Below are 13028 nucleotides of genomic sequence, written 5' to 3'. Positions count from 1 at the left end.
ATGTTAAATGTTATCTTCATTTTTCAAACAACTGCAGCAGTAATGAAGGGTCTGTTTATGGAGCTTTTCTGCTTTAGGGAATTGAAATTGAATCTGTCCTGTGATCTGGTTATCCCCTGCTAATGAGTTCCAAAGAGAGAGAAATCTACTCTTTTCCTGTAAGTGAAGGTTACCTCAGCTATATGAACTTGTTGCCATATTGATCTGCACAGTTGGGTTTGATTGCTAATGAGAGATGTGACTTGTAACTAACCCTTTTACTCACTGCTTGTTATTTTGCTAATTCTTCTAGCAGGTTGTCTACATATATTTTTAAAAAAATAAATAATAAGTAAAATATGAAATGGCATGCAAAGGGTAAAGTCAAAGTGAAATATTTTACTTTGAAAAATGATATAATCCTATGATTTTAACATATTATAAGAACAAGTTGCAAAATACAATGCAACAAAGTAAAAATAAACTACATTGATATCAATTTCCGGATGGCCCTCTAGAAGTAGAAAATGCAAATTGATAGCAGAAATATGTGTTTACCATATTGTCTACATTTGTGTTTTTAAGTGTCATCATGTGTGTAAAGACTTTCCTACACATGATATGATAGGATCTCACCATCATTTTCTGCGAAGAGAAATCATGTTTCACTCATGTATTAGAATTCTTTGAATATATCAATTAAGTAATGGATAAAGATGAACTAGTTGAAGTTCTTTTAAGCTTTCAAAAAGCATTTTATCAGGTTCCTCAGAAGAGGCTACTAAAGAAATGAAATAGTAATAGCATGAGAGGTAAATATTGTCGTGGTTTAAAAACTGGCTAAGAGATAGGAAACAGAATAGGAATGAATGATCAATTTTCCTTGTGGCAAAATGTTAACAGTGGCGTGTTTCCATATTTCCTCCAAGTTTCGTACTGGGTTCAGTGTAGTTTAATCTGTTTATAAATAATCTGGAAAGGAGGGTAGACAGCAAGTTAGCAACATGTGTAGATGATACAGTTATTTAGGTTAGTAGAGTCCAGGGAAGACTGTGAGGAACTTAACTAAATTAGGTGAATGTGCAACATAGTGGCTAATGAAGTTCAACATTAATAAATGTAAAATAATGCATATATGAGGGAGAAATATTAACTACTCATACGCCTGGCAAGTTTCTAAATTAGCTGAAGAACTCTGAAAAGGGACCTTGGCATTACTGTGTACAATTTACTGTTCAATGTACAGCTGCAGTCAAAAAAAATAAATGACTAAGATGTATAAGGAATAAGATGGAAAATAGTACAAAAAATATTAAAATGATAGAATAATAGAAATGTAGTGCAGGATGCTCAAGACATCATCAAGTCCAGCCCCCTACACTGAGGCAGAGCCAAGTACACCTAGACCAGAGGTTCTCAAACTTTTTTTTTTAATTGATGGAGCCCTTTTCAAATGCAGTGTTAATCATGGACCCCCAGCTGAGAAACTGATTGACAAAAGTATGTGTGTACATCATAGAACATGTACTGTTAGTAATGGTTTAATAAAAAGAGTATAAGAGTGTGACGGGTTGGATCACAGAAACCCCCTGGGGGTTGCCAACTGATGTGCCAAGACTACTTCTGCCCCTGCTTTCCTTTCCTGTCAGCTTAGGACTTCAGTGCCCTGCCTGGTTTGAGCCAGACCCACTAGCCTGCTGCAAACCCAGACCCAGGTCTGAACCACGTCCCCCAACAGCTGTAGGCTTAACTGAAAGCAGCTTACAGAAGTGTTCCTGTCTTTAACACTCAGATGCCCAGCTCCCAATGGGGTCCAAACCCTAAATAAATCCATTTTACCCTGTATAAAGCTTATACAGGGTAAACTCATAAATTGTTCACCCTCTATAACACTAATAGAGAGACATGCACAGCTGTTTGCCCCCCCCAACTATTAATACATACTCTGGGTTAATTAACAAGTAAAAAGTGATTTTATTAAATACAGAAAGTAGGATTTAAGTGGTTCCAAGTAGTAACAGACAGAACAAAGTGAATTACCAAGCAAAATAAAATAAAACATGCAAGTCTAAGTCTAGTACAGTAATAAAAACTGAATACAGATAAAATCTCATCCTTAGACATGTTTCAATAAGTTTATTTCACAGACCAGACACCTTTCTAGTCTGGATGCAATCTTTCCCCCGGTACAGCCCTTGTTCCAGCTCAGGTGGTAGCTAGGGAATTCCTCATGATTGCTTGCCTTTGGTCTGTTCCACCCACTTATATATCTTTTGCATAAGGTGGAAATCCTTTGTCCCTCTGGGTTCCCACCCCTCCTTCTCAATGGAAAGACACCAGGTTAAAGATGGATTCCAGTTCAGGTGACATGATCACATGTCCTGTGAGACCCCAAGCCTTCATTCCTCCCAGCCTGACTCATAGGAAGGCCTGCCTGCAAACAGAGCCATCCACAGTCAATTGTCCTGGTTGATGGGAGCCACCAAGATTCCAAACCACCATTAATGGCCCACACTTTGCATAATTACAATAGGCCCTCAGAGTTACATTTCATATTTCTCGTTTCAGATACAAGAGTGATACATTTATACAAATAGGATGACCACACTCAGTAGATTATAAGCTTTGTAATGATACCTTAGAAGAGACCTTTTGCATGAAGCATATTTTAGTTACATTATATTCACACTCATCAGCATACTTTCATAAAATCATATAGAGTGCAACATCACAAAGACTACTTACAAATATCATGAGATGGAGAAGCAAGAGATGTGCCTGCTTCTTACTGGAGAGTCTATCTATACTTGGTGTGATGGCTGGCAAGCAAACTTGTAAATCATTCTCCACTTCCAGTTGTGACCTGAAATTTATCTTCATAGCTGTCACGGCAGAGAATATGTCACTTATATATGTTTTTGGGAAAGGTAGCAGTACTTTCATTGCTTCTATAACTAAAAGTGGGTACACTGCAGTAACAGTTGGCCAAAATTGGCAGGGTCACTGTTCCTGAAACTTAATTTTCAGTTTGTGGTCACAGGATAGTTCGAGCAGTAACTGTTCTGCTTTTCCACTCAAACAGCAAAATGACACAGCAAAAGTTGAGAATGGCTCCAGAATGCAATCATATTCTTCCATGTTTATATTTTAAAGTAAACACTGAAGTACTCTGCCACAGTCGGTTACAGTGTGTTACAATTACCTGTGGGTTTATTGCTCATATTGTTGCCATACCACCACTCCTATTGTCTGTCATAATAGCCGCACCATCCGTGCAAACAGCAACACATTTCTCCTAATTCAGCTATTCAGCTTTCATGAAATCATTCAATAATTTGAATATTTCTTGATCTGTTGTCTGTTCTGGAAACTCCTGACAAAAACGAAAATCTTCCCCCCAGCCAAGCATCCCGAACAAAAACTAATAATTGTGCTGCATTAGCAACATCAATTGTCTCATAGGGCTGAATTGCAAACTATTCAGTTGTACGTAGTCTTTCAGTTATTTGGCATTTTACATCATTTGAAAGCTCTTCAATTCTCCTACTAACTGCGTAATTAGAAAGTGGTATCACCTTAAGTTTCTTTACTGCATCTTCGCTTACCATCATTTTGCACGTTTCTATAGCAGCTGGAAGAATCAGTTCTTCTCCAATGGTATGGGATGTTTTATTCTTCGCAATCTGAAGCGATGTTAACAAAAGTGCTTTCAGAGCCTTTTCTGGAACCAGTGTTACGTTTGTCATTTGAATTTTCTATCAATTGCGTTCTTTCTTTCATTGAAAAAAGTCTCTGGATTTATCTTTATACTTCAGGTGCCTTGTTGTGAGGTGTCATTTCAACTTCGCAGGTTTCATTGCTTTGTTTGAAAGGATTTGTAAACATACAATAAATTGCAGTCATCCATCACTAAATTCCATAAAACCAAAATCAATATAACTTTTGTCAAACTTTCTGTTCTTCATTTGTTTCTTACTTCTTGACTCTGCATTGTCCATGGCGTCAACACAACTAGCAGTACTTGTATGAGGATGTTTTAAAAACATATCCATTTACAATGTAATTTGCTTACACGCTGTAAAAACATATTCCACTTTTACCCACCAAAGATGGTATCAGTCATCAAAAAACCAGATGTCGCTTCTGATTTGCTGTAGCAAAGCAGTGAGATTTTTTTACATTGATGCTTATACAATGTGAATGTTATGGTAGTGTTCATTCACCATGGAATATGTTATATAAACAGAAATAGTAGATTTATCTGTTTTAATCATTAGGCAGTGCAGACATGAGATGAGATTTTGGGGGTTTTTTGTAATATTTTGCAGACCTGTACAGTCTGTAAGTACTCCAGGGGGTCTGTAGATCCCAATTTGAGAACAGTTAACCTAGAACATCCGTGACAGGTTTTTGTCCAACCAGTTCTTAGAACTCTCCAATAATGGGACTTCCATCATTTCCATTGGAAGTCTATTGCAGAATTTAACTACTCTTACAGTTAAAAACTTTTCCTAATATCTAACCTTAATCTCTCTTGCTGCAGATTAAACCCATTTCTTCTTGTCCTACTTTAAATGGTCACAAAGAACAATTGATCACCATCCTCTTTGTAACAGACCTCAAATTATTTGAAGACTGTGATCAGGTTCCTCAGTCGTCTTTTCTGAAGATTAGCCATGTCCAGTTTTTTAAAACTTTTTCTCATAGGTTAGGTTTTCTAAACCTTTTATTATTTTTGTTGCTCATTTCTGGACACTCTCCAATTTGTTCACATCCTTCCTAAATTGTGGCAGCCAGAATTGGACACAGTATATAAAATAATGGTATATCCTTATGTAGAATACTGTGTCCTGGACTGATCACCCACTCTCTAAAAGGATATCTCAGAATTAGAGGGGGTACAGAGAAGGATGACAGATTATAAGGGAAAGTTAGGAGCAACTGAAATCTTTTCTCAGTCTGAACTATCTCATTTGTAATCAATGAATGTTTGGTTACTTGGTGACATAGGTGTGACCTCTTGATGCCAACGGCCTGGGGCACAGGGATACATCAGGGTACAGGGATCCCTGGGTTCACCAAAAGAATGCCATGTAGGGTCTCTAATAAAAGCCTGTGTCACATTGGTCAATCATAATCATTGTGAGATGTATATATAGAAAATATCTGAAATTATGTATATATATTAAAAATCATGTTCTCTAGGTCTGCAAGGTAAGACAGGTTAAGAGAGAGATACTTCTCTCACTCTGGCTGATTATATGCAAATTGAGTATTGTATCCTTCACAATGAATGCCCATTCACAGTGTGAGCAAAATTCTAATCAATATATTATGGGTGCTGGAGAAAAAAACAAAAGCAGCAGGAGTTATATTGTTCAGGGCTGAAACTTTTAAGTGAACTTTTGAAACTATATCTAGGGTACTGATGAATCCCCCAGGTGTGCCTTCAATCTGTGAGGACGACCTGCCAGCAGGCTTGATTTTATGAGAAGGTGTCTCAACCATGTTGGGGGGAAAAACTGGGGGTAAGCCATCTTGTAGTAGATAGGGGAATGGCTTGTTTGTTAGGTTTAGTCTCTAGGAAGCATGTTATGATTTTGTTTTATATGTAACTGTTTGTTTCCTATATTCTTACTCACTGTCTTTTGAATCCCTGTTCTTTAATCATAAATTTATTCTTGTTTTCATTATCTCTGTAATCTCAGTATTATGTGTTAAACAAAGTGGTGATCCTAAGTTGACTCTTAGAAGCTGATGTGTACTATTACTTTGGGAACAGTGTCTATAAGAGTTCTCTGGAACAGGGGCTGAGCACTCCAGATGTATTCTCAGAGAACTCAGGGTGTTGGTGCATGTCTATTGCTAACCTGTACAGAGAGGGCAAAGCCTGTGGAGGCCTGGAAGGTGCTGCCTGTATTGCCCGAGGCTGGTAGTTACAGGGAGTTGATCCAAAGCAGGCACAGACAAGGCTCACTCATGCTAAAGGCAAGTGGTGGTGAGGTGCCTCACAACCCTGGGTACCCCAGGAATGATCACAATAGGACTTGTCTACACTTGCGGTAGCATGTAGGGTAGGTACATATAGCTACACGCTGCAGTGAAAGGCAAGCTGCGTCCACACTGTGGTATGCAGCTACACATGGCTGTCTCCCACTGCCAAAGTCCTTCCCTTCCGCAATGAAAGACTCTGGCAGGAGGGAGGCAGTAGGTAAAGGCTTTAGCAGAAAGCAGTACTAGAGCCTTTCCCCACTGCTGGAGCCTTTCTCTGCTGCCGGAGTCTTTCACTGCAGAAGAGAAGGACTTTGGCAGTGGGAGACAGTGGGACACTACACTGCTAAAAATAGCTGTGTAATGTAGGAAGCCCGGCTTGGGCATGTAGAAAGCCGTGTAGGGTTTATTCTTTAATGTTCTGATGTGTCTGTAGTCTATTCATCTAACTAATGCCTCACTGTCTACACTGCTATCCCTGCGCTAGCTGGATGTGCAGTGTCTGTACTCTACACGACGCCATAAGTGTAGACCTACTCATAGGACTCGCGAAAGCTTATGCTCAAATAAATTTGTTAATCTCTAAGGTGCCACAAGTCCTCCTTTTCTTTTTTCATAGGACTCAGATATTCTAACCCGCTCTCCTGCAGTGCTGTAATACAGATGCATCAACTAGCTATAAATGGCTAACCAGCAGTGTGTCAAAACATTCTTTTTAACGTTTGTGGTATCAAAGGTTGATTATTGGAATGATCTCTGAATTTCCCAGCTTCATTTTCTTTTCTTGTTCTCTAGAATGGTTTTTTGGGGGCGATGAGGGGAAGGGTGTTGTTCAGCTTGTGCCAGTTGTTTAGCACATGAAGGTTACAGTAAATACTGTGGTTTAAGAGAGATAAATGTAGTGACTCTCTCAAGGTGGATTTCTGTGTGTGACTTGCGTACTTGATTTGAAACCTTAAAATTTGTTGCTGTAGAGATCACTGAAACCTCTTATGTTGTATTATAGTATGTTTTTTTCCCCCTTAGCACTGTTAGTATAAAGTAAATTAAATAAATTATATTCTACAGTCAATTGGCAATGCTGGAATAGTTTTCACTTTTGGTGATAACTATTCCATCTGTTGTGTGCTAGTAGCCAATGAAAACATATGGTATTAAATTCACACTGTTTAAATATGTTGCATATTTTCTTTTTATATATTCTGAGTGCTTTAATGTATGATTTGTTTTCAGTACTTTGTTTCATAATTTTAAAAAGATATCTGCCTAATCTTTCCATACGTATTTGTGAATACTGCTATATAGTTAATGCTGCAGCTTTACGAACATCTGCCAGATAGTTATTGGCATCACTCTCTCCATGCACTTCTGTCCACATACATCGAAAGCTGTTCAATTTGACAAAAGGTTTTGTGGGTTTGACTTAGTTGTCCTATTTAACATTGAACAGTTTTAATTTCCCCAGAACAGAAACATTTCCTTCACTTAAATATGAATCAGATTTGGAGAGATGCAACTAATAGCAACTTACCTGTTAATTTTTGCCATTTGTTTGTTTAAATGTTAATTCATTCTGAGTAAGCGAAGAGACAATGCACATGCATAGTATTATCAAAAGAATTTTTATTTCCTATTAATTTCAGATCTGTGGTATTAAATTGTAATATCATTGGAGCATAAAGAAAATATATAATAAAATTGTATAATATACTCGTACACACAATTAATGGTGTTCTATATATTGTTATGTATATAAAAGAAAATCCATAGTTTAGGATGGTTATGGAATGTAAAACCTTATTATTTATTGTCACACACAAAAAATAGGTATATATGTATGTTCTGTGTGTATTAGAATAATCAGGTCAAGATTTTCAAAAATAGAGGCCTAAAGTTAGGCTTCTAAATTCATATCCAGGAACCTAAATAAGGTTGTTTTTCTCACTGTTGAGCTTCTAGCAGAATCCCTTGACCCCACTGAGTGCTCTGCACTTTTGAACATTGGTAAGATGCCTACATATGGATTTTGACCCTAACTTTAGCCCCCTCCTTATTTTTGAAAATTGTGGTCCAAGCTTTTATATTCTATAAGCATTTCATTTTTTTCACATTTCTTAATCAGATTATGGAGTGGGAGTGGAAGGTGAGGAAATTATATTAATAAAACAGTGATTCGTATTCACTGATGTCATGATTAAAGTTGGCCACAGTAGCTGTTCTTGTCGTGACATGGCACACCTGTTGTAATCATTTCCACAGCAGATCTGTGCTAGCACAGCACTTTGATCTTTTATATTTGTAGAAGAAATAATGCTTACAGCTTTATTTTTACCCTCAAAAGCTTTCAATTTTAGGAGTGTGTTCTGGCCCTCTTCTCATGAAGGGTAGGTGAGTTAGATAAGTAAATGTGTTGATCTTGGCTCTGCCTATAAAAGATATTGGATAACATCATAGAATATGGATTTCTCTGCTCAGATGAAGCAGAGGGGGAACTGAAATAACTTTCTAGAGGGGTCAAAGATTTGAGCTTAGGTTTAAAGTGCTTTACAGGACATTTCATGCAGATAAATAACAGTACAGTATCTTGATTAGAGCTAGTAGATCTAGCATAGCACTTGTATACATGCTTGAGGAATTGGACTCTACTCTTACAAATAGTTTGTTCCCATATATGTGTAAATTATATATTTGTTAGGTTGCAATGGTCTATAGAAGGTTTGTGTATTTTTCTAGAATATGTCTGAGAAGAAAACCATTGAAATTTATTTTGCTGGAACAAGAATCCACACTTCCAATCCAATACATTAAATAGATGTAATCACACACTCTTTTGATGTTGCTGTGTATTGAATAGTTTCCAAAAGACTAAGGAAAATGCTCTAATGTTTACGATTGTAGTTATCTTTGCATTTGTTCAATAGTTTACGTTCTAACAAATTTCTGCAGATATGTCTTTTGTGAACAGTAGATTAATTGTAAAGACATTTTGTGTTAAATTAAATTAATTTCTAAATGTATTTTCTTTTAGAGAACTAGAGGACGAAAACGAAGTTTTGTGCCTGAAGAAGAAAAGCCTGAGGTTGGGATAATAGTGTATTTTTTTAAATTAGATTCACAAAATATTAAACTTCAGGTGTGTAATGTTGCCTTCAGTACTATAATTGAAAATGTTTGCTTTCCCTCTCCCCACCCCTTTCTTTTGATTTCTTCTGTGATAGGAACGTATTCCTAGAGAAAGACGGCAAAGGCAATCTGTTCTACAAAAGAAGCCCAAGTCAGAGGATTTAAGAACTGAATGTGCTACGTGCAAGGGGACTGGAGACAATGAAAATCTAGTCAGGTAGGCTTAATACTGTGACCTTTTCCACAGGGGATTAAAGTTCTATCTTCATCACTTTCTCATCATAGCCGTAATGAGGAAAATCACAATATAGAATGCTTTTAAAAAAATCTGATTTAGGGGAACGTTACTTCGGAAACATTGATTTGATCCACTTACTGACCTGCCACACACATTTACACTTAAGATTTAGATGTAAATAAGCAACATAATCTGTTTTTCTAACACAAGAGAATTCATTTTCTTTTGTCAGGGTGAATTGCCTATGCTTTATAACAGGTCACAAAGATAAACAAACAGGCAATTTGATCAAGGTATTCCAATATTAGAGTTACAGTACTTCCCTTATGTAAAAAACATTAAATCAATTAGCTTTGGTAACATTGTTCTGAGGTAAAGTGAACGTTATTGCGAGGAACATACACATTTTAAAAAAATGTCTTAATAGTCCCCTGTCGCTCCACACCATAGTAAATGCTTCTCATATGGAAGAAAGGTGAAAGCTGTCCTGCATGCGGGTTTTAGCAAGCACAGCATTATAGTCAGGAGTCTAAGCCAAGAGGGGAGTGATCAGGGAGTGAACAGCCATGGTTGCTCATATCCATTTCAATGTAGGTGTGTGCACGCCACATGCACTGCCGCCAAAAAGTCTTTCCCTCAGTGGTATCTGTTGGATTGGCTCTGGTGCCCCCTGGACTTGCGCCCTCATAGCGCTGCTATATAGGGGCCTGCTGACCCACCACCCCCTCAGTCCCTTCTTACCACCCCTGACGGTTGCTGGAACTTCTGTTCATCTTTGCGTTCATCCATGTACTCTGCTCAGTGGACTTTGTCTCTTTTTCCTGTATATAGTTCATAAAACAGTAGATATTATAGTTTTAGTGTTAGATGGTAGTAATAGAGTAGGACCCTGCTTACTGGTGTTTCCTCTTCTCCGGCACTATGGCATGCCTCGGTCTCCGAGGTTTAAGCCGTGTGAGACTTGGCATAAACCCATGCCAATTGGTGACCCCCACTCTCCTTGCCTTAAGTTTGTGGGGGCATCTCACCTGCGGGACAGCAACAGGATTTGTATCCAAAAGGACAGGGACCAGAGACTTGAGTTCCTCCTCATGGAGGTTGCTCTCGGGAGCCAAGTCGCTACTCGGTACTGAGCCCCTCCATCTTGGTTAGAAGCATGCTGGCTTCTCTGAGAGACAGGCAGCATAGCCAGGCCACTCCGGCACCAAGAAAGGACTCCTCCTCTGTGTCCCAGGACTCTTGGCATCACCAGGGATCTCCGATGCAGAGAAGATCTACCCCTCATGGGGATGCTTGGTGCCGAAGAAACAACGAAAGATGGACAGGGGACACTCTCCAATTCAGAAGCCTTCCAGTCACAAGGAAACTGGCAGAGTGAGATGCATGTCAGGCCACTTGGGCTCAGTGGTTGCCTGTCTGGTACTGTCAACTCCAGCCTAGCAAGGGGAACTGTCGAGTCTGGTATCATTGGACTCTCCTCCGAGTGAGAGCCAGAGGAGTGCAGTGATGGCATTTTGATCTACGCCAGAGGCATTTGAGGCAGGAAGAAACCTGCTGTTTCCCCCATCAGGTAGGAACAGGTACTGGAAACGAGAATGGCTACAGCATTGGCCACAGGTGCTGTCAAAGGGAAAACCGGTGATGATTTTGCAGCACTATTCACCCCCCTCCTGGCACCACTCTGATACCATCTGGCACCACTCCCCTGAGGTCATCGGGGAGTGACTTCTCACCATCGAATTCCGAACAAGAGTGCAACAGTTCCTGCAGGAGCCGGCAATGCTCTGACTGCTGGTACCTGATGGCTGATATGAGCCAAGGGTTTCCACCAGTTGCCTGTCCTTCACAGTGGCAGGTACCCGTTCAATGGCCTTTTTGGACCCCTAGGCTTTCCATCAGGCCCAAGCACCTCAGACAAGGAGGTTGTACTCTATCGCGTTGGAGGGTAGGATTCCCCCACCTCTTCCCTCAGTGCAAAACCGGACTTCCATATGAAGAGCAGTAAATAATTCAGGACCTTCCTTTCGAGAGCATGTCTCTCTCTTCAGAGCAGACAGACTCTTAGCTCAACAGCTTAGAGGATTTGAGAGCCACCTTAAGTCACTAGGCTTCCATACCCCAGCCCAGCTGAGGAGGCACTTTAAGCCCCAGCCTTTGTCTCATTTCTACTAACCTCAGTGGAGGGAGGATTTTAATAAGAAGCAGGGTAAGTGCTACAAAAGGAGGCCTCCTCCCCAGCCCTCATTGGCCCATGGGTCTTGGCCCGCTAAACAATTGCCTGGGTCTTAACAGGCCTTTTGAGGGTGTGCCCAAGGACGGTGCACCAGGACAGTGTCTGGATCCATCCTCCCCTACCTTTGTGGACTGGCTGTCCCCTTTCTATTGGGCGTGGGCCCATATTACCTCAGATTGCTGGGTGCTATGCACGATAGGACTAAAATACCCTACAGTTCAGTTCTTCCCGGCCTTCCCATTCTCGCTCCCTGTCCCTCTTCAAGGACCCTTCTTACGAGCAACTTCTAATTCAGGAAGTGTGAATGCTGCAAGTGGGAGCAGTAGAGGACGTTCCTCTGGAGCTAAGGGACATGGGGTTTTACTCCTGTTATTTCCTAATCCAAAAGGCCAGTGGCGGTCTGAGACCCATCCTGGATCTGCAAAATCTCAACAGATTCATGAAGAAGTTGAAGTTCTGTGTGGTCTCCTTGGCCTCCATTATCCCGTCTCTTGATCCAGGAGACTGATGTGTGTCTCTCGACTTGAAGGACACTTATTTTCACATTTCAGTCTTCCAAGGCCACAGAAGATTCCTCCGATTCGTTGTGGGCCAGTAACACTACGAGTTCACGGTACTCCCATTCAGCCTGTCAGCAACCCCTTGGATTTTCACAAAGTGCGTGGTGGTTGTCATGGCTTTCCTAAGGAAACAAAGGGTTCAGGTATATCTCAACCTCAATGACTGGCTGATCAAAGGGCGGATCAGGGCCCAGGCAGAGGCAGATATACAATTAATGTTGTCAACCTTCCAGAAGTTGATAAACATGCAAAAATCAACAATCTCTCCCTGCCAAAGGCTAGAGATCATAGGGACGGTCCTCGATTCAGTCCAGGCCAGAGCCTTCCTTCTGGAAGCCAGATTTTGGGCCCTGGGCTTGATCATAGAGAGCCTCAGAAAGCAACCCATCACCATGGCAAAAAATTGCCTGAAACTCCTGGGGCGTATGGCATCATGCACATATGTGGTGAAACAAGTACTTTTGCGACTCAGACTTCTTCAGACTCACACTTTTGTGGTGCTGGATCTGGGGTCAGTATGTGCACGTGTCCCATTTGCAAAACCTCAGCTGTCAATGTCCTTAGTCACCAATACTTCTGCTTGGGTTGGGGGCGGAGGGGTTTTATCTGGGGGTCTTCAGAACTCAGGACCTCTGGTCCTAGGAGGAGTTCTCGCTACACATCAATGTAACGGAACTCAGAGCAGTGCGCGTTGCCTGCCAAACGTTCCAGCCCCACCTGCAAGGCAAATGCATGTTGGTGCTTACAGACAACATGAGAGCGATATTCAATATAAATAGACACAGTGGAGTGTACTCTTCTCACCTGTGCCAGGAAACACTTCACCTGTGGGAATTTATTCAGTCCATCTTGAGGCCTCCTATCTTCTCGGGGCATAGGACGAGTTAGCAGATCCATCTCCAAT

At 40.5% G+C, this 13028-nt stretch overlaps 1 protein-coding gene across 3 annotated transcripts in view; it reads left to right on the top strand.

Moving 5' to 3' along the window:
• PHF14 (PHD finger protein 14) overlaps window positions 1-13028 on the top strand; it is a 296760-nt gene that overhangs the window by 141731 nt on the left and 142001 nt on the right. For all 3 annotated transcript variants that reach the window (XM_074945849.1, XM_074945850.1, XM_074945851.1), the window contains exons 15-16: window positions 8999-9049; window positions 9189-9310. In XM_074945849.1, coding sequence (XP_074801950.1) covers window positions 8999-9049; window positions 9189-9310 — 173 coding nt within the window. The remainder of the gene's footprint in view (window positions 1-8998; window positions 9050-9188; window positions 9311-13028) is intronic.

This window comes from Natator depressus, chromosome 2 (genome assembly GCF_965152275.1).
Source record: "Natator depressus isolate rNatDep1 chromosome 2, rNatDep2.hap1, whole genome shotgun sequence".
In the NCBI taxonomy this organism is placed as follows: domain Eukaryota; kingdom Metazoa; phylum Chordata; order Testudines; family Cheloniidae; genus Natator; species Natator depressus.
Note: the sequence above shows the minus strand (reverse complement) of the source record. Positions and strands in the feature narration are given on the sequence as shown.